The sequence below is a fragment of the Phymastichus coffea genome, unplaced genomic scaffold (genome assembly GCF_024137745.1).
Source record: "Phymastichus coffea isolate CEN01 unplaced genomic scaffold, Cenicafe_Pcof_1.1 PCOF00017, whole genome shotgun sequence".
Taxonomy (NCBI): Eukaryota; Metazoa; Arthropoda; class Insecta; order Hymenoptera; family Eulophidae; genus Phymastichus; species Phymastichus coffea.
This window is the reverse complement of record NW_026706828.1, coordinates 361131-383220: the sequence shown is the minus strand read 5'-3', so window position 1 is coordinate 383220 and position 22090 is coordinate 361131. Positions and strand designations below refer to the sequence as shown.

Here is a 22090-nt window from a genome sequence, read left to right as displayed (position 1 = left end):
GCGGGTGAAAATTGAAATTTTAAAAATTTTTAATAACGACTCTTTATTTAAAAACAAGATCATCTATATATTTTAATTTTGAATAAATGTATCTTAATTTAATAAAATATGTTTGTGTTGACGTTATTCAAAAATAATTTTCAACAACAGTATGATTCGGCGGTGGTAGATATACGAGTACGTATGCATTCGAAGATCGTATTTGTTGTTACACTTAACACATACATATAATCAACGTTCTTTTACTGCTTTTAATAAATTTGTCCCTAGTCTATATATTTACGTATCGATGATTTAATTTTATAAATTACATTTTTTTGATTAATGGATTACCAAAAATTATGAACTGAAATAATTAACATAAAAAAAATCTCCAAATTTTCAGATTGGGAGCCGTAGTAGTGTGTATTCTCCAGAGTCACGGGTACGAAAAACTGGGTCTTACATCTATGAGGACTTCATGCCAACTGATGGGACAGATGTCAAAGTATACACTGTAGGACCCGATTACGCACATGCCGAAGCTAGGAAAAGTCCAGCCTTGGATGGAAAAGTTGAAAGAGATTCTGAAGGCAAGGAAATACGGTACCCCGTAATATTAAGTAATGCTGAAAAACTCATCAGTAGAAAAGTTTGTCTTGCCTTCAAACAGACGGTCTGCGGATTCGATTTACTCAGGTTCTATCATCAAATGAATTACTTAGGCCTCTTGAAATATAGTCACGGATTTATTCAAGTATTATTATATTTCTTTATCATTATTTATTCTTCTGCAGAGCCAATGGTCAATCATTTGTGTGCGATGTTAATGGATTTAGTTTTGTAAAAAACTCAAATAAGTATTACGATGATTGTGCCAAGATACTTGGTAATATGATTTTAAGAAAGCTAGCTCCAACTTTGCATATTCCATGGAGCGTACCTTTCCAGTTAGATGATCCACCTATTGTACCTACTACTTTTGGAAAAATGTAAGTCACAATTATCTTATTTATATCTTGCTTAGTATATCATGAAATTCGGCACTCTTTTAAGACAAGTAGTTGCTACAAAATACATATTATACTCCGGGGTAGAGGCGTGCAACTTTATATGAAAACATTCTAATTTCAAAAATATTTGAGATACGATACTAATATTTCATCTCCGGTTATAGACTTTCTTCCACGAACAGTGATATAATTAACTCATATAAATTAATTTTAAAAGACGAATATATAGTTGGTAATTATCTATATATTTCGAAGTTAAGAGTTTACATGTAATTGTTATCTATTTTAGTATTGATCATTAAGTAGATGATAATATAATTGCTTGTATATATGCGGAAATTATTATATATAGTTCTCAGCCTTACTTGGCTTAGAAATGGTCTTGGGTTTGTGTATATAGTTACATTGTAATGAAGAATTGACTTTTCGAACCAATCTTACCTTACATAGGGCTTCAACGACGGAAAATTTTAAGAAAAATGACGACACAAAGTGAGAAAAGGGTTTCATTTTTATTGCAAAAGGTATGGAACTTTACTCAGATGAAAATCATCGGAGCAAGAATACTCATTTTTTACCCAAGTTGACATTTTTCCACAAAATAAAATTTCTTTTTTCATTTATATAAATTCAACGTATATTAATATAAATAATTATGATATAATGTTTCCGTTTATAATACAGTATTATATATAATACTACGATGCTTCTTGTGATTTATGTATTGTAATATTAACTGTAAACTTTATAATACAATGAAAACAAGGAAATTGTAAAGAAATTCACGTTCTTCACTATCAGTGCAAGTGTAAAATTAAACAAAACTACAATCTTTGTACTTAATGTACTGAAATACTAATGGACGTAAAACATCATTCTTAATAGTGAAGAAATAAAACTTTACATTTTAGGAAGAACAGTTAGATAATTAGATACTCTTAAAAGTACAAGTGGAATTTCATTGAGACTAATTTTATACGTAGTACTTCTGGCAAAAATGTCGTGAATAAAAATTATTGTAACATATGATTGAGAAAGCTACATTTTTTAATAATTTTTACGAATATCTTAGTCTTAAATTTGATGTTGAAAAAGGTAATATAAAAGAAGAAAGAATTCTTATATGGACAGACACAGAAGAAATAATAGACGTTATATTAAATAAACCTCATATGATCCGATATTATGTTATGAAAGTAATTGCTTTAAAAAGACAAAAAAATTTCATTGCTTCAAAATAATTATCAAATTTTTTGTTCTACTAGAGAAGATAAAAAACTAGCCAAGAATTGCCACAGTATTGTCAGCCGTTCTTATAACCACACCAATTCTGAATGCTTATATGAGTGTGCGCGCGCGTGTGTGTATGTGTCACTGTAGGGGCGGTTAATTTGGGTGTCATTTGTTCCTAATATAACCTTGAAAGCACTATATTTGAAATAATAAAAAATAGATACTTATTATTATGTCAACATGAGTATGGGGGACGACAACATATGTGGCAATTCGTTGGATAATCATTGGGAGATGATTAAACAACAATTGTTCAATGTTCGGATATGTTGTCCTTATGCATATGTAAGAGTCCAAACAATCAGGGCATAATGCTAAAATTATTAATAGATATATATTATAATGTTCCAAAATTATTACAAAAAAAATTGGATCGTATAAGAAATGAAATTTTAAATAAAGTTTCTGTTTGAAGAAACACTATCCTAGATGGTCAAAATGCGTAAAAAAGTTTTTTCAAAGTTGCAAAATCAGTTTTTCTTAAATAGCTAACAAATATAGCTCCTATCGAAAAAAAAACTGTAAATAGGGAAGTTATATGTTATAAAAATATCTAGCGATTACACGTAATATCGATTGTTTTACTACTTTTCAAAATATATCGAAATAACCGTTAAAAATTGATATCCTTATAACTCGTTAACAGTCGTGTTTCTATAACTGATTTTCACCATAAGTATAGATAATGATAAGCTAATAAAATCTCTTTTTAGAAAATTCAAAAATATAAACTATTTTTCTGGATATATCGATTATATCGGCGAAAAAGATGCTCTCAAAAGTTGGTTAAATCTCAGCTATGGATCATCTTACTTTTAAATTAATAAATCATAAATAAACATTTAATAATATAGTAGTACTGTTTATAATCAAAACATGCTATTAATCGTTTCTGTAAGATGATCCACGGCAGAGGTTTAACCAACTTTCGAGAACACCTTTTACGTCGGCAATCCATAAATCGCGAAAAAATATAGCCCCACAAAAAAAATTATAAATACAAAAATAGACCAAGGTATCTATATGATATCGAGGTCGCTGAATCTGAACTCGAGATCAGTTTAGCTGGATCAGATCAGGTTCAAGGTCATTTCAAAGTCAAATACACAGAATTTGTTAAAAATAACTTGAAATAACGGGTTTCGAATAGCTAATTTCATATTTGGGGTTCGTTTAACTATTAGGTAACTTTTAAGTTCATTTTTTTGTTTCTAACATAAATAGACAAACATAATTGGACACTTGCTCACATAAGCCATGATAAGAGACAAAGTATATTTTCACACGTTAACATAGGCACGTACAGACAAAGTAAAAACACAGAATCTAAAGAGTGATGATAGCAACAATTAAGTAAATATTACATACTTAAAATATATTAAAGTCAGCTATATTTCAAGCAGTAAAGAGGATCTGCATCTTTAAGAATTATAAGAAATGGCTTGAAGTTTATTACACTTTTTATGATATGGAAAAGTTTTGTTGTAATGATCTACAAAGTGAATTTATCTTTCATTTCTTGGTTCTGATGGTAAATATCTTTTCAAGGACTAGCCGTAATCTCTTAACATCTTGATATATAATCTTTATTGATCCCTACGCTTCATTTCCTTAGTCACTTAAATTTTCAAAACAATTGTCCACATATAAATGTAAAAAGTGTAACTTCAAGATTATTAAATAACCTTGGTTTTTATAGCTTTACGCCAAATTTTGATTTCAAACTGATTTGGGAGATATTTGTAGCATCTTACATCTTTGTTTAAAGATTTAATGTACATAGATGATATAAAAATTTGTGATGGATCAACAAATGGTTCTTCTATTATATTCTTACAACTAGGTTCGAAGGGTTTTCTCAGAGGCCAGACATTTTCCATACATTGCTTTCTTGATCTCCACTATCCCATTCATATATAAAAGCAAAGATATTTCGTAAATTCGGACTCATAAACTAGTAATATAGTGAGAATTTTAAGATACCTACAAATTTGTCAATGATATTTATCGTGCTTGATTCTGTCTAAGATTTGTGACGAGAGCAACCGTTGCGCTTGTTCTCATCGGTAATTTCTGCAATTCCCCCTCTCTCTGGGCAAGGCTCAGTGACCAGCGTTAGGCGCATTTAAGAATGCGCCTAATGCATGGTCTTTATTTCAGCCTATGGAGATTGCCAAGCGAGGCCTATCCGGCCCGAAGTCGTCAAGTGGACGACAGATTATAGAGGTGTTAGAAACAGAGAGAGAGAGAGTTAGGGGCGTGCGTGCCCACGTAGGATTAGGCAGGCGCGCGTCGCCTAATAAGTAGATCAAGTGCGGAGAGAAAGAACGAGGAAGAAGCTGTCTATCGCGGAAGAGAACGAGCGACAGAATCTTTTAGTCGATCGGAAGTTCAGAAGGTTTCCAGTCGATCGGCAGTTAAGACGGTTTAGTCGGTCAGCGGTGCAGAGTGCAGTTGAAAACAAAAGGTCAGCCGAATGCACACGCCGCCAAGGAGCCGAGAACAACCGAGAGGAAAAGAGGACGAGCGCCTTGTTCCAACATCTGCTCGGGACGCTACCCGGAGAAGCCAGCAGGAGTTGCCCAGCGTCGGCCAGTAACACCATTCGCAAGGCGCAGTCAGGCCTCCCGTTCCTGCATCGAAGGTCAAGGCTCGTAATCTAATTTCTTTCTCTCTTTCTTTCTCTCTCTATCTTTAGCAGTATGGCAGAGCGTGTAATTGTAAGGGTCAGGTAGGTAGCAAGGCGTACACGCGCCTTGCTACCTGCTCTAGTTACGGTCGGTGTCACAAATTGTTCAGGTAGAGAACCTCAAGGCGATCCCTCGCCGGGCGGCTTTCTCTTTTAGTTCAAGAAGGCTAAGTCGGTTCGTCGTCATGGCGGTCATCTGCTGGGCGATGCGCGTTGTATATCGTATAAATTTGTAAGCGCGATAAGTTAATTAATTTGTTCTTTGTTCTCTATTGTTCTATAGTGTTAACACTTGTTCGCAACACCGTTGTCTTCATTAGGTTAAGATTTGTAAAGCTGGTTATAAGTAGAATATTGTGGTTTGTTCATGTACGGTTTTTGAAGTTTAAGTGTAACTTCAATTTGATTTGATTAGAATTAGATTCCATTTGAATGCGAATTGTTGTTGTGTATATAATTTCTTAATTACTTTCATTTCTTTACCTCCCCCCCCCCCCCTTCCTACCTCGATTGCTATGAGCGAGTGCGCCTCACTTGCCCACCTTGAAAATTGATAACGAACGAGCTTTCGCTACAGATTATCTCAATGTTACCTCTTCGTTTAATATAACTGAATGTGCTATAGGAACGGATGCATAAACATTTGTGTTATGTAAAATGACAGCTTATTTATTTTTTGTAGTACACTAACGAAAATTCTTTATCTTTTGCAAAATATTTACGGAATTACTTATCTCGGTCGTGGTAGTACAAATATGTAATTTTTTCAGCTTCTTTAGTATTACGAGGTCTGTCCGGAAAGTATCGGGTCTACGTTTATATCTTCGCGCCATAGTGTTTGAGCGTCCTCTACCGGACAGAAACGTCAACAGTAAAGTCTCACTAATCTATTGGTTACTTACTGACACCTGCCGGACGTATAGTTCATGCGCAGCGTGTCTTTGTTTACAGTGCCTTTTTCGCGTTCGTCGGATTTTGATATTGTCAAAAATGACTGAAAAACAAGATCAACGAATTTGCATCAAATTTTGCTTTCAGCTCGGAAAAACGAGTTCGGAAACTATTGAAATGATGCAAAAGGCCTTCGGAAGCGAGTGTATGAGCAAAACACGAATAAAAGAGTGGTATAAACGGTTCAAGGATGGTCGCACTTCTGTCGATAGTGATTCTCGTTCCGGCCGACCTTCGACGACAAAAACCGCAGATAATATTGAGCGGGTGCGACTTGCAATCGAACAAGATCGTCGTATGACTGTGCGAGAACTAGAAGAAGACCTTGGGATACCGAAAACTGTCATTTCAGAAATTTTAACCGAAAATTTAGAAATGAAACGCGTGTGTGCGAAATTCATCCCAAAATTGCTCACAGCAGAGCAGAAGAACATTCGCTTAGAAATCGCTCTGGACAATCTGGAAATGGTCAATAATGATGATAATGAGCTTAGAAAAGTTATTACAGGTGATGAATCATGGGTTTATGGTTATGATCCTGAAACAAAACAACAATCTTCACAGTGGAAGTATTCTGAATCGCCAAGACCAAAAAAAGCACGTCAAAGTCGGAGCAATATTAAGTCAATGTTGATTTTTTTTTCGATGGTGAAGGTGTTGTACATCACGAACATAGATCAACAGGTCAGACAATCAATAAAGAATACTACTTTCAAATTGTGAAACGTTTGCGTGATGCAGTAAGAAGAAAACGGCCGCACTTTTGGGAAAGAGGTGACTGGCTTCTCCATCACGATAATGCGCCAGCGCATTCGTCCAATCTTGTGCAGCAGTTTTTGAGCAAACACAATATCGTATTGCTTCGACAACCTCCATACAGTCCCGACATAGACCCTTGTGACTTTTGGCTGTTTCCAAAACTATAAAAACCACTCAAAGGACACCAATTCGATGACAAAACAATGCAACGAGTGTACTTAAGGCTATCCCTAAAAGTGAGTTTCAGGACTGTTTTAAAAAGTGGGAACATCGATGGAACCGTGTTATTCAATAAAGTGGGGATTACTTTGAAGGATGCCACCGACCAGATGATAAAGAATAACGCTAGCACGGAAATATAAAGGTAGGCCCGATACTTTCCGGACAGACTACGTATATTTCAGCCATGATGCTAAGTACTCTGCTCCATCTTTTGGCAGACTCAAATCCCGAATGAGATCATTTACAGCCTCTTATGGTATTTGACCTTTTTCCTTTTTAATGTAATGTGGAGTACATTCCTCGTCACTTGAATCTACTACACTATCTACGACATCTTTGTCATTTAAATCTTCATCATCTCTATCGTTTTCATGAGGAACTTTATTAATTTCTTCTTGTAAGTTCTCCATATTTTCATCTTTTTCAAAACAAGGCTAAGTATCTATTTTACCAGTTGAGTCTGTAATAATAATAATAATAATTTATTTCCTGTCAAGTATACATAATTTGCTTACTTTACCCCCTTTTATATAATACTTTCCTTTTACATAAATTGTCCTAGTATCGCACATAAATTTTTTTTCCGCGGTCTAGTAATAATGACATTCTTTGGTCCTCGATTTTTCTTAATTAGATTCTTATACCTCTTCTTCCTTCACGTTTCTTCTATCGCTCCAATTTTCTTCCCTTCTTTTTTATCCCCGTTTCGCTTTTTGCCTGATCTTCGAGCCTATAATCTCCTAACTTCTTCCTCCTCCTGTCCCCCACCCATAGTTATCTTGGCTTCATTTTTCTTGTTTTTTCTATTTCTTCTTGCAACGCCCAGCCCCACACCTCCGACCCATACAGACTACCCGCCCTCCCCATTGCATTTAATATTAACAGTCTTCTTTCCAATATATTCATTCTTGCTCTCTTCATTAAACTCCACGTGTTGTTCACTGCCCTCTAGGCCTTTTGTTTCGTTTTCCTGATATGTGTTCCATATCCACCCATCGTAGCAAATCAGAACCCTAAATATTTATATTCCTTTACTGCCTCCAGCCCTTCTATCCAGCTTCTTTTCCTTTTTTTATTCCTTTTATTGTCCTCTTCACCTCTCCTCTTATTATTACTCTATTCATGATACTTTGCTCGGTCCATATCGTCTTCTTTTCACCCTCCTACGTTAATTTTCTTTCTTCCTTTCCTTTCTTATCCATTTTCAGCCCCCTTTCTTTATTTACGTGATTCATGCTTTCTACTTCATCAAGCTTATATTACCTTAAATACTCCTCCTCTGTGATTCCTGAACCCTTCTTGCTTTTTTTTCCTGAAACTTTTCAAAACTTTTCAGAAGTCTGCCCCTCTCTTGCTGTTTTCAAGTCTTGTCCACTTTTTTCTGTTATCTCCTTCTTCTTCTTGTTCGCCAACTCTCTCAACTTCTCTCGTTGTACTCCTCTCTGTCCTTATCTTTCTTGGTTAGTAGGAATTTGTTAAGTTTTTTCCAAACTCGTCTACTCATATCTTTATATTCCTTATCTTTCCATTCTTTTTCCTCTACTGCTCTTCCTGTCTTGTTTTTTATCTCTCTTTGTAGACCTATTTTTTACCCTACTTCCAGTAGATTCCTTTTTAATCTTTTCCATCTTCCTTCTGCTGTTTTCGTATTCCAGTCCTTTTTTCTTCTCTTCAGTTCCTCTCTGTACTCATTTTTCTTTTTTTCCTCCCATACTATCCTCGTAATTTTCTTCTATTCACTATCGCCTTTATTCAGCTCCTCTCTTACATCTATGTTTCCCTTCTTCTCTGTCTCAAGCTCGAAGGTAATGGATAAGTGGTCAAATGTTACACTTCTCTCCACTTTCATACTTCACACTATGTTTCCCATTTCATCCTGCCTCTCAATAATATAGTCAAGAGTAGAGTTGCATCTCGTACCAATGTACGTTATCTCGCCTTCTTAATCCCCGTCTGTGTTTTCATTTCTTATTACCCTTCCCCGCATTTCATTACAAAATTCTATCAGTCTCTCTCCTTCTTTATTTTTTAGCTTATCCTGTGATTTTCTTCTCCTACCATTGGCCTCTTCTTCACTCCCTTCCCCCACTCTTGCGTCAAAGTCTCCAATTATTAGCAGATCATTTCCTCTTAGTTCCCTTTTTTCTATCACTTTTTCCAGGTCCTTCTTCACTTTGTTTATTCCTTCGTTATTATATATTGCTGCTACATCATATCTTTTTTCTTCAGAGACTTTTATCCGTTCGGCAATTACCCCGAATTTCCATTCTTTCATCTTCACTCCTGAGGCTATCCGTTTTTTAACTCCGATTAGAATCCCTCCGCTTGCTCTCCCTTTTCTTTTTAATCTTACTGCTGCCTTCTCTCCCCACATGTGCTTCTCTCCTATTTTCTTCAGGAAGCTTTCCATCTTTTCCTCCTTAAGCCATGTTTCCTGTAATATTATAATGTCATATTTTTTTATATAGCTCCATTCATTCTATATATTTCTTATTCCTGTTATATTCCAGTCAATTCCCGTGATCCTCATATCATTCCCTCACTTACATCGCCCCGTGTGATTGTTACCCTCTTCTTTCTGCTCTCACCATATCTCCCTCTCTTTCTTTCCATTCATACCATGCCCCCTCCACTACTATTTTCTGGTATCCAGTTACGGCTCTTCTTCCCCTTGATCTTTCTTCCCTCTCTACTGTACCTATCCAATCCTGTATCACTTTCTCTCTTGTTGTTAGGTCATATTCAATCCATATTGCCTTCCCTTTTAGTTTGTACTTGGTTTTCATTATTTTCATTTTATTCTATTGTGTGCATATTGTTTGTGTGCATATAGTTTACGTCCTGTAGATTTTAATTGGTATTTTTAATAGGGCCTCCAGTTCCTCCTTGTTCCTCTAACCCATCATCCCTCTCACAAGTATGTTGTTCTTTCTTGCTAGTCTTTCCTTCCTTTCGTATTCTTCCTCTGCTTCTGTCATCTTGTTTGGTTTGGTTTTGAAGCTTTCCGTCTCCTTCTCTTCCCATATTAGGGTCTTAAATTTTCCTTCTGTTAGCTCTCTTTTATTCCTGTTTTCCTCTAAGTCCTCTTAATCCCTCCTCAAAATCCCTCTCTATGGTTTCCTTTTCATTAATTGCTTCTCTTGTCCCTTCATTACCGTCTTCTTCTGTTCTACTCACTGCTTCTCTTTTTCCAGGTGATCCATCTCTTCTGTGTTTAAATCCCGGTTTCTCTCTCTCCAGTTCGTTAACCCTCTCCTGTAATTTATTTATATTAGAATCTTTTTTATTAATTTCCTCCCATATTTCATCTAAATTAATTTCCTAGTTCCTTTCTATTATTCTTATTTTCTCTCTATGCTTTCTTTCACTGCTTTCTATTATGCCCACTAATAATCTTATTTTTCTTTCGATATCTCTCTTAAATTTTATTAGATCATCACTTACCTCTTCAGTTCTTCTTTTCCCTTGATTTTTTTTCTCCTTACCTGATTCTTTTTTTCTGTCTATTTCCGTTAATTCTCCTCGTTCCATTGTTTTGCTGCTATTTCCCTATCCGTGAAACTTTCTTGCTTATCCGCCTTGCTGGTGTTCATGTGCACTCTCAATTCGTCCCTTCCATTGACTCCGCTACGTGTTTCCATCATCTTCTCCTTTTCTTTACCGGTCTCCTCGTTCGTTTCTCTTCTTTCTTCTCCTTTTTTCCCTTCCCTCTATTCTTCCTTCCTTGTGCCGCTTTTCTTTGTCCTTCGCCTCTGTCACCTCTCCCTCCCCCACCTCTACCATGAATTTTTTAATTCCATTTCCTTGATCGTTTCTACCGTTTGTCTGCCTTCTCTTTGATGGTCTGCCTCTTTTCTTCTTGTTATCCTGTTTGCCGCATATTCTTTTTCTTGCTTCCTTCTTCTTCTGTATCTTTCTCCTGCACTCCTAACCTCACTTGCATCTCTTTTTTCTTCCTCCTTTAACTTTCTTCTACCTACTTAATTTCTCACATCTTCACTTTCCTTTCTTCCTTTCTTTATTTGGCTCCTGTCCTGATACTTTCTTCATACTTTCATTCAATTTCTACTTTTACTTTAATCTTTGTCTTGCTGCGTTACGCTGCCCTGCTGCTCGTTCCGGTGTCAAACCGGAATTTGAGTCTGTATGTAATGTTTCCGTAAAATTATTTAAGTCTATGTACAATATTTTTTCTTCTTCATTATTTAGCAAGATATATATATATTCATTTCACTACACTCTTTGCTACATATTTTTGCTATTTATACCGTGCAAATTTGTATTACGAAAATAATAACTTCTATATAGTAGGAACTTTCATTTTTGGTGCAATGTTATCATTCAAACAACGTCATCACTCTTTGGATTTTGTATTTGCGCATGTTCGCCATCTGGGATCAAGTTCTTTAAAACAAAAACTTTATTTAAAATTTCATTTCCTATGCGATCATTTTTTTTTCTAGGTAATAATATTGGGAACCATATCTCACTTCTGCTTGGTTTATTTAAAAAAAATTGTCAAATATATTTATCGTTTGTTTGACACGGTATACAATTCGAATGAATCTTTTTATATAATCTAGCTATAGAAAACTAATAAATTTTCTATAACCATTCATATCAGCGATATTTATATCGTCTTTAATTAATTTTTAGTTTTAATGTTATAACGAGCGGCATGGAACTCGTTATGTCTCTTTGTCCCCGAAGCCAGTAATAAAATATTAATATTTATTCATGTACATTAATTTATAAGTTGTTTATAACCCAAAGGAGGCATCTTCGAACTAGTTAATGATGATCCCTTTGATCGATTAGTGACTGCAAATACGCGACGCAGACCTTGCAGAGAAACGATTATTTCGAGGAGAGAGAGAATAAGGTAATTGAACAGCGAACTGGCAACAAGTTGACACGCACGCATCTAGGCCCTAAGCTTGGACTAAAAGAAAAAGAATCCCTGCGACTATACGCGAAAAGCAATCAGAGGACCGATTTAAAATCAACAGATTCGTGCTTAGAAAGGTGATTACGCAAGAAATTGGAAGGTTGTTAACGCTACGGTCAAGTAAGCAAAAGTATTGTATAAAGCGTGCGCGTTTCCGAAATTCGACGAACGATAAAGCACTGTAAGTACTATTTCGTAACTTGGCTTTCTTTCTTCTTCTCTCTCCTGTGGCTTGCACTTTATTTACACTTCACTCGCCGCATTTATTCGCTGCAAAAATTTATTCGATGTAAAAAATGTTAAATGAATCAATAATGTTAAAATAAGGTGTGATCTAATACATTACGACTGCTCGCGGTCACCGTTTTAGTTTTCCCGTCACGTGAACCTGTAAACAACTAAGTCCGACCGCTAATGAAACCATTTGTTTTATTAAAATCGACCTATCTATGCCCGAGAAAATGATGCTACAAGATTGATGACGTGATCAGCGAGAAGACCAGCTAACAAAAGAGAATAAAGGAACGTATGCACACATACACAAATACCTACACCTGTCAGTTGTTGGAAAAACGCCAGGAAAACGCTAATAGGATTTTGTGGAAGTATATAGCCATCTCTTTCACCCACGCACACACTCTTCACCCGCGTTCCAGATTTTCCAGCCTCTGGAAGCGAAGCTATAGCCTTTGGATACGAACAACTGGCAATCAGCTATTGCGAGTTGCTCGTGGACATCAATAGCGGCCTGAGAGTCGCGCATACATACACACATGAGGTGGCTAAATCCTGTATATCCCTAGACAACTACACGCACTGACACACAACAACAACCGAGTGCCCTAGAAGGCAAAAGCGAGACCACCACTGAGAGCGACTCGTATATGTGCAAGTAGCGGCGGCCATTTTGACGAGATGCAACAAGATGTAGTAGACAGTTTAGAGGAAGAGCGAGTTAGACAGAGAGAGCGCGAATTAGACAGAGATAGAGAACAATTAAAGGCGAGCACATATAACTGAACGACAATTGAAAACATTAATGAGCAGGGAGTCTGAATGGTAAAACTTGGAAAAAGGATTGAAAACACTCAAGCGTGTGAGAATTAATGCATGCAATAAATTTTAACTAAAAAGTTGTATGCAACTAATGCGAGTATGAGAGTGAGATGTACGTATGCATAGCGAGATAAGCAAGATCGACAGACCTAATTAGCAACTTCAAATTTCTGTCAAGATGCACCACTGATGTTATACATATACGAGACCATGTAATAGATGACGGATTAGAGATTTTAACTTCCGTCAACATTAAAAAGAAAAAAGGGTAGGGGTGTTTCTCGTTCATACTAATTGATGTTAGACTACCTAGTGAGGGTGAGAGGGGGTAAAATAGCAATTCGACAAGAGATAATCGGCGGGTGCTAGCCGTCTTTGAATTCGCATATTGACCAATAAGAGCGTTTTTTCTCGGAAGAAAGAGAAGAAAAATGGGATGGTCGCTGATAGAGAGGCGTTATTTATCCATTTTACGACTGATCATCGCCCTGAAAAAACAGTCGTGACTAATACAATGCCTACCCTCACTGAAAATCTACATAGAAGAAAATTCTGGTGAAACTTACACTGACTTACTGTTATTACGCGCCACATTGTTTATCTGAAGAGAAAAATAAAGAGAGTTTAACTACTCTGTTGCTTGATTTAGTTACCTCTCCGCTATCACCTTGCTTTGCATACTGACCATTTATTATTTTCAGCCGCAGACAGAATTAACGAGACTTAGTTAATCGATTTCACGAGAAATCCGTTGCATTAGGAAGTAATAGCTCGTTCATGCCGCTCGTACTCTGACTTTGAGAAGGAACTGCGACCAGAGCTGACCGACATCAATCACCCACCAAGATGTCACATCCGAGAGAAAGAGAGAGATAGATAGATAGATAGATAGATAAGAATTTATTCACCGTGATGGCAAAACATAAAATACAATAATATATAAATATATACAGTAATTGTCACAGCTTTCAGTAAGTTTACATTATGCCGTACCGGCATCACATTTCATCACAGTTCGATTACAATTGTAGTTCCTCAGTCAATAAATAAAATTATGATTGTAGTTATTACGTTAAAATAGATAGACTAGGATTTGACTAGTTCACAGTTCAATATTCCAGAGGAAACAATAATTCTTATCACTACAGTCAAGCTTGCTTATCTTAAAACTAGTAATGCAGTCAAAAGTTTAGGCTAGTTTTCGTCATACAGACACAAAACAGCACAAAAAATAAATAAATAAATATAATTCACTACAACCACGTAAATAAATAACTGTACAAACATTTATACAGTAACTAATAGAAATAAAAATACTCCAGTTGTACCACCCTACGCCCTCAATGACGCAAAGTATCCGCGCGCCCCCCTCTTAAAGCTGCTAAGCGACGGCGCTGCCGCAGGTCAGATGGAAGAGTGTTCCAGAGATGGGCACCCATCACCTGGAAAGACCTGCGAGCCGTCTCCGTTCTAACCTTAGCAACTCTAAGCTCAGCCTGCCCCGCCCTACCCGGATACCTAGACTTGTGCCCTACGAAGAGCTCAGCCAGGTAGCCAGGCTCACGCATGGTCAAGCACCTGTACATTAGCAGGGACATAAAATATTCCCTGCGCACGTCCACGCGAAGCCAACCCAACCGCGACCTATATGGAGAGACCGAGACATCACGCGGGATACCATAGATGTATCTTACGCACGCGTTGCTCAGTCTCTGCAGCCGCTCCCTCTGCTCCGCCGAGGCCCCCAGACACACCACGGTGCAGTAGTCCAGGTGAGGCTGGACCATCGACTCCACCAGTCTGCGCCGGAGCAGCTCCGTAACAAAACGCAGACCGTACAGATCTCTCCAAACATTCGCCGCGACCCGGTTAATGTGCGATCTCCACGACAGCTTGCTATCGAGAACGACCCCGAGACTGGTCACTTCATTACTAAAGGGAACAAATACTCTCTCTTGCACCTCAACTCCAGGCAAGACCTCAGCGTAAATGTCATTGACATGTTTGTTAGTTCCAAACATGATAGCTTTGGTCTTGCCCGCGTTCAGGCGCAGATCCGAATCCCGGGCCCAGTTCGCCACCAATCTCGCAGCCTCCGTCAGCATTCGGATGCCCTTCGTCAATTCATTTTTATGTATATGCAGATAAATCTGCAAGTCATCCGCATAGAAGAGGTATGAAACCTCATGTCCGCGGAGCACATCTTTCAGATCGCCGACATACAGGCAGAACAAGAGCCGTCCCAGCACCGAGCCCTGTGGAACCCCCAGATTCGTCTCCCGCCACTCCGAGCTCCCACCCCCAGCAGTAACCCTTTGCGAACGACCACCGAGGTAGGACCTCAGCCATTGGAGAGCAGAACCAGAGAAACCAAGAGCACGGAGCTTGCGCAAAAGTCTCGAGGGTGATATAGTGTCGAACGCCTTGCTGAAATCGAATAACAGCAAGAGCATCACCATCCTTTTGTCAACTCCCATTCGGATGTCATCCGTCAACTTTAATAACGCTGTCTGAGTACTGTGGCCCCGCCTAAAGCCGACCTGGAGAGGATCAAAAAGATTTTCTCTATTCAGATACTCCTTGATCTGGTCATGGGCAAGCTTCTCGAGAACCTTTGAAAGAAAGCAAAGCAAAGCTATCGGACGAAAGTCCGAGGCCGAGGAAGGGGTGTTGTTCTTCCTCAGGGCAATCAGCTGTGCCCGCTTCCAGGCTCCCGGGAACTCCCCCTTAGCAAATGAGGAATTAAATATTGACCTCAGGTGCTCACCTATGACTGGAAGAGCCTTCACCACCACCCCATGGGGAATCCCGTCCACGCCGCTCGCTTGTGATGTAAAATGGGAGACAGCTAGGATGACGTCATTAATGCCAACAGGTTTGAAGGCAAAGCCTCGCTCATCCACGACATCAACTCCAATCATCCCACTATCTATATCCTCAAGCGGCGAGGCCGAAACCCCAGCGAAGTGGTCATTCAGCTCGTCCAAGGTAAACCCATGAAGGCCATCCCCACCCGCCCCTGGCAAGAGGCCGAGGTTCCGCATTTCCTTCCAAATATTTTTACCTTCATCAAGAGCGCTAGACAGATGATTTTGAAGGAAATTAACGCGCTTCTGTTCCAAACGAACCTCGACCTCCCTACTAAGCCTAAGAGACTCCTCTAAGACATCCGCCCGTCCAGTACGCTTATAGCGTCTCCGCGAGGCATCACGTCTGTCGACGAGCCTCCTCAGCTCTGGACCAAACCAAGGAGCATACTTTTTCCTAAGGCATATTGTCTTCTCAGGTGCAAATTTATTTATGGCCTCAGTTAAATTATGGTTGAGGCATTCCAGCGCTCCCTCCAAATCCGACTCAGCAGCGCCAACAGATGCCCAATCGCAGCGTGTCAAGAAGTCTAAAAGCATATCCGGGTGAATGCCACGAAAGCTGCGACAGGTAAAGCTACCCGCCGAAGGAGAAGGCACACGGATGTCAATCATGACCTCTATAACCGCGTGCTTACCAAATTCGGGGAGCAATTCGTTCTTCTGGTCCATGATCGTGTTGCATGCGTCGGTCAGCATGACATCAATCCATGTGTGGGAATCACCCACGTGATGAGTCGGGCCATGCCGAACCAAACTCAGCGACAACTCCCCACCCAAACGCGAGATGGAGAGAGCATCATCCGAGCCCGAACTCATATCGGCATTGAGATCACCCATGATGATCTTATGACTGAAATCACCACAGAGATCCCTCAACACCTCAAAAAGATCCGAGCCCTGCTGCAGAGGCACCCTAGGCGGGCGATAGATGACGCCGATAAGCACCGGAGGAGAATTGCCCATCTCAATACTGCAAAACAGGTACTCTGGTATTCCCGGTTTCCCAGGCCCTTGAGTGGCAGATGAAGCCAGCCTTGTAATTTTAAATTCCTCGCGTATGAAGAGGGCAACACCGCCCCCATTAATGTTGCGATCGCTTCTTATCACCGAGTACCCCGGAACCCGTATGATGTGATCATCAACCACAGGTCCCAGCCAGGTCTCAGCAACCCCAAAAACATGATAGATGGCATCCCCAGCCAGGAACAGACGAAGCCTCTCAACACGCGCTCTAAGCGAGTTAATGTTGAGAAACCCAGCCCTGAGGAAACCACCGCGACATGCAACATCTTTGGTGCTCACCGTCCCGAGTCATGCCAATTGCGAGTTGGCATCAGTGCCCTTCCTGATCCGCCGCATGCTCTCTCCTCCCGATGGCGTAGCGCCCCCCGAGTCGGTGCTCAACTCCGCTGACGACCGCGACCCGCCAGTCGACTCCCACGCCGACCTAATCGCCTGCAGATCCGCTGCTGTCTCGAACGCGTACGCCCTCTCTCCTGTTCTTCGTCGGACCAGAAATCTCCCACCACTGTGCCACACATACCTGAAGCCAAGCCCCTTTGCTACCGGCTTCAGGGTAAGGAATGTTTTGAATTGAGCTTGGGGCAGGAGTTCATTAATAAATAATTTCCTCCGTGGCACCTTGGCAGACAACTCCGGCCCGAGAAGGTCCTTGTCTAGATCCTCAGTCGTAATGCAAGCACGGGGCATGCCATGCTTCGCCTTCATTATATCGCGCAAAAGTCCCTCGTCTCTGACCCCTACAATGCAGGAGGGCTGGGATGACCCTGCTCTCCGTTGTCCCTCCTGACTCACCGCCCCCGCACCTACAGCGCCCTCAGCTGGCCGTCGACGAGGCCGCGAGACCCTAACCCCCGTCACGCCCTCTGGCGTCACCGAAGGCAGAACGACCTTCAGGGCCGCAAGAGCCAGCCCACGCAAGTCATCAGGGGAAACGTTGGACGCTTCGTCCAGAAGGCCATGTATTATGACCTCATGGCCTTCAGCGCCTCCACTTTGTGGTAACGAAACCCCCTCTAGCACACCAGACCGCACTGCGTCCCCTTCCAGGTTCAAAGCGGCACCTCTGGAGCTTGAAGCGGGTGTTACATTGATAACCCCTTTGTCAATGCTGGCTTTGGCCTTGTCATGATTAACGTTCTTTGGGCTGCATTTTATGTTGGTGACCCGGCAAGCACATCGGACATCACCAGACCTGGTACATGCTTGTATTAATCTTTCTTCTAGAGAGCGGTTGCTCTCCAGAAGAGTACCGCATAATTTTTGCAGGTCTTTGACCATCGAGGACTGATCTCGGATCATGCCCTCTAGTGTTGCAATGCGCCCTTCACCGGTAATTTCTTCTTCAGTCACAGGTAATGTGGTGACCATAGAAGCATTTTCCAAATCCGGATGCCGCTTTACAAGGGCCTTTACTTCATCGACTTGTCGCTCGATGGTATCGAAACGCTGGAATAATAATTCCAGGGTGCTTACCGGAATCAGTATATTATTAATACTTGGCAGCTCCGGCGTCCCTAGGAAGTGCTCATCTACACTTTTGTGCGCATCGTTCTTGTTTGTCACTTCCGCGTTAACACTCTGGTCAAATCCAGACGCCTGTATAGCGGCAACCGGTTCTGACACACCTTGAAGTTTGGTAGGCGCCTTCTCACCTGCACCTTGCAACAAGAGAGAGAGAGAGAGAGAGAGAGAGAGAGAGAGAAAATAGCCCTGTTGTGGAACCAGGAATTGACTGTTAGAAAGGAACGAGGATCGAGCCGCAAACTGTGAACAGTCGCACGATGTGCCAGGCGGATTTTCCGAATCAAATCGCCAACGCCAACGATCGCCGCGCCTAAGGAGCGCTACTCTAGCGCCCTGACCATAAGTCGGGGAAATGAATCACCACGAACGCTGTGGCGACGATCTTTCAAGTGTACACAGTAAGCTCCTCGAAATTTTGCTTCATAAGTGGCACCCGCCTATCTCTCGGATAGAGCTAACTGAAATCTAAAATCGTGAAATCGGAAAATAAAATTTTATGATTATTTTTAATGCGTTATTTTTTTAATGGGAGCCCTTATTTTTCATTGCAAATTCTGATTCTACGTGAAATTTTACGTTCAGACGATTAGATGTGTAGGTGCAATTGCCTCTCCCTGGGGTGTTTATTTATCGCATGTCTTTTTACCTCTCACTGGGGTTTTTTTTTACCATAAGTCTCCTTGCCTCTCACTGAGGTGTTTTTTTACCGTGAGTCTTCTTGTCTTTCAATGTTCTTTTCTACGTAGTCGCTGTTCAAAGTTGCCGCCTTTTGCTGCAAGGCATAGATTTAAACGCGTCTGGAAATTCTCAACCGCTCTTAGTTGTCCTGGAAATAGCTCTGCAATCATCTAACGAGTAGGATATGATAGTTCGCATCCGCGAACTATCATATCGTCCCTCGTTATTGGCTGTTGTGCGTAAATAACATTTTTAAGATATACCTACAAAAAAATCTGGCGATGTGAGATCTAGTAAAAAAACTGGCCAATTAAGTATTCTTCCGAGCCATTTTTCATCATAAGTCACGTCCAAAAAGTTACGAACAAGTCGCGCGAAGTGAGGTGCACATTCTTTTTCTTTTTTTCAAATCAACATTTCAAACATTTCTGATAATCGAACCCTTATCAACTCTAAATGGGATACTTGTATTAACATTTCTTTCGACAAAATAAGGTCCGATCAAATAGCTGTTCACTATACCACACCATACTATAAGTCTCCACCGATGTTGTCGATCGACCGTTCTGTGCCAATGCAGATTTGTATCTGACCCATAATGACAGTTATGTCTGTTTAATTAATCATCACTGCAAAATCTAGCTTCATGAGAGAAAAGTACAAATTAAAAAAAAATCAGGATCTCCTTGTATCATTTTCAAAGCCCATTTGCAATAGTTGATGCCAATAGCAATATGATCTTGCTTTAATACTTAGACTAAGGTAATGTGGTAAGCATGATCTTAAAGCCTATTAAGAATATACAACGCTATTGTTTTAGATATACCAATTTCCGTTTCTATTTGCCTGGTGGTGATGTGAGGATTCAGATGAATAGTCGTTAAAACAATTATAGTGAGAGCATCCATTTCACCAATGGCAAAACACCTGCGTGGATGAGCAAATTGTCCATTTTGAGCTTGTTGAGTCAATCTCCGTAAAGTTGTGTGCCCAGGATGTCTTCTATTTGAGAAAACGTTCTGCATAAAATTTTTCCACTGCTCTGTAACTGTTACGACTCTCTACTAGGATTAGAATCATATCATAAAATTATTCTGGTGGATAATCGGCCATATTTAAAATTTTAAAAACTGAAAAAGGAAAATTAGTACGAATAAAATTTTTGTTAATTGATCGAAAAATTCGATACCACAAATCCAAATCAATGTTATTGAAATCGAATATACACATTCTAGGATATTTAGAAAATTTTTTAAAATGTAAATGTAAGACTTTGTACGAATTTATACAATCTACTACACATAGAAATTTTGAATAAAATATTATTTATTTGTTAAAAATTTAAAGGAATCTGTAATACAGTACATAATGTTATATCTAATGGTTACAAAAGTAATATAAAAATACTAAAGAAATATTTGAAAATTCTAAGTATTAATAAAAATTAGTTTAAAACGAATATAAAATATGTTTTCTAGCAATTTGTCTAATATAATTTCTTACTCTAAAAATACTCACCTTTGTTCAGTTAACAATTATAACTTTCGTTTCTATTGACATCAAAAAGGCAAGATTACTTTTACAGTCTATTCGGGTACAAAACGTATTCATTTTTCAGCATGGATAATGTTAGCCCTAACTGCAGAAGTTGGCAAAGTAAAAGCTACTAGAAATTTGATAATGAAGGGCTGTAAATTTAATTTATCACCAGAGAAATTGTTATTTATTTTTTAAAGTAATAAAAGAAGTTATAATATGTACATAATGCATAATGTATAATATACAATGATTGTAAAAATAATATAAAAATGTTAAAGAAATTTTTGAATATCCTAAGTATCTTTTTTCAAAAAAATTAGCTTAAAACGGAAAGTGAGCTTTATATTAAGTTTCTATTTTTTTAAGTTTCTATTTTTTCCGTGCAAAGTATATTGTAAAAATTTATATAAATCTCACATTTACTTTTTTACAAATTTTCTAGAAATTTTAGAATATGTACATTTAGTTTTAATAATATTGATTTGAATTTTTGGCATACCATTTATTATTTCATTAACAAAAATTCTTTTTTTTTTTTTTTAATAAGGCTTTATTAACTATTAGAGTTATTTAGCTACAAAAAAAATATACATACTTTGTTGATATTTACAGTTTCACATCAAGTTCGGTAAAGTTATATCAGTTACTCAGTTCAAAACAAACTAATGTTACGTTCATTGTTACAGATTAATTTTACATAAGCTAAGAAAGTTACATATTATTTTCATAATTTTTATATTTGGTTTGCTAAGGTAGCTTTTTACATCAAAGGGTGGGAATTCTTTTGCTTTCCTGAGCCCATTTAACATTATGTTTCTATTAACATCATGTAGAATACACTGCCATAGAACATGATTTAAGTCTTGCGCTACGTGTCCACATTCGCAGGTTGGTTGGTTTTTAACCTTAATTTTGGCAAGGGATTCATTTAAATTGATATGTCCACTGCGGCTTCGGCATATCGTGACAATGATTTCACGAGAAAGCTTTATATTCTTAAATCAAGGCGTTATAGATGAGGTGTGGTACCATTCAAAATATGTTTTACCTTTATTCAGGGCCTGATAATGCAATAATTTAACAGTATCGTTGATAGCCAAGCTTTTAAAAAACGGCTTCAGATCTGTATATGGCACTTTCATAACGCTAGTATTTGATTTGGTTGCATTTTCTGCATGCTTGTCAGCTAATTCATTACCGATGATGCCTCTATGTGCTGCTATCCATATTATTGTAACTAGTTTTCCATTGTTATTGTTCATAAACTCAACGTATTTTCTTCTTATATTGAGCAGAATAAAATTTACATGAGCAGACATTTTCGGATGTTTCAAGGTTTCGACTGCGCTTAGGGAATCAGTGAATATATTAACGTTGCGACCGCTATGAGATAATGTAACAGACATAGCATCTGAGAGTGCCATACATTCAGCGATGAATATTGAGGCCTTATTGATTATACTACGAGTTATTTCAATGTTTAACTGTGGACATATGCAAGCGCTTCCGACAGATTTCTCACTGTCGGTCTTACTACCATCAGTGA

At 38.8% G+C, this 22090-nt stretch overlaps 1 protein-coding gene across 6 annotated transcripts in view; it reads left to right on the top strand.

Annotated features, from left to right (window-relative positions):
- LOC131675209 (inositol hexakisphosphate and diphosphoinositol-pentakisphosphate kinase-like) overlaps window positions 1–22090 on the top strand; it is a 650144-nt gene that overhangs the window by 349662 nt on the left and 278392 nt on the right. For all 6 annotated transcript variants that reach the window (XM_058954120.1, XM_058954119.1, XM_058954118.1 and 3 more), the window contains 2 exons: window positions 386–678; window positions 777–971. In XM_058954120.1, the coding sequence (XP_058810103.1) occupies window positions 386–678; window positions 777–971 (488 nt within the window). The remainder of the gene's footprint in view (window positions 1–385; window positions 679–776; window positions 972–22090) is intronic.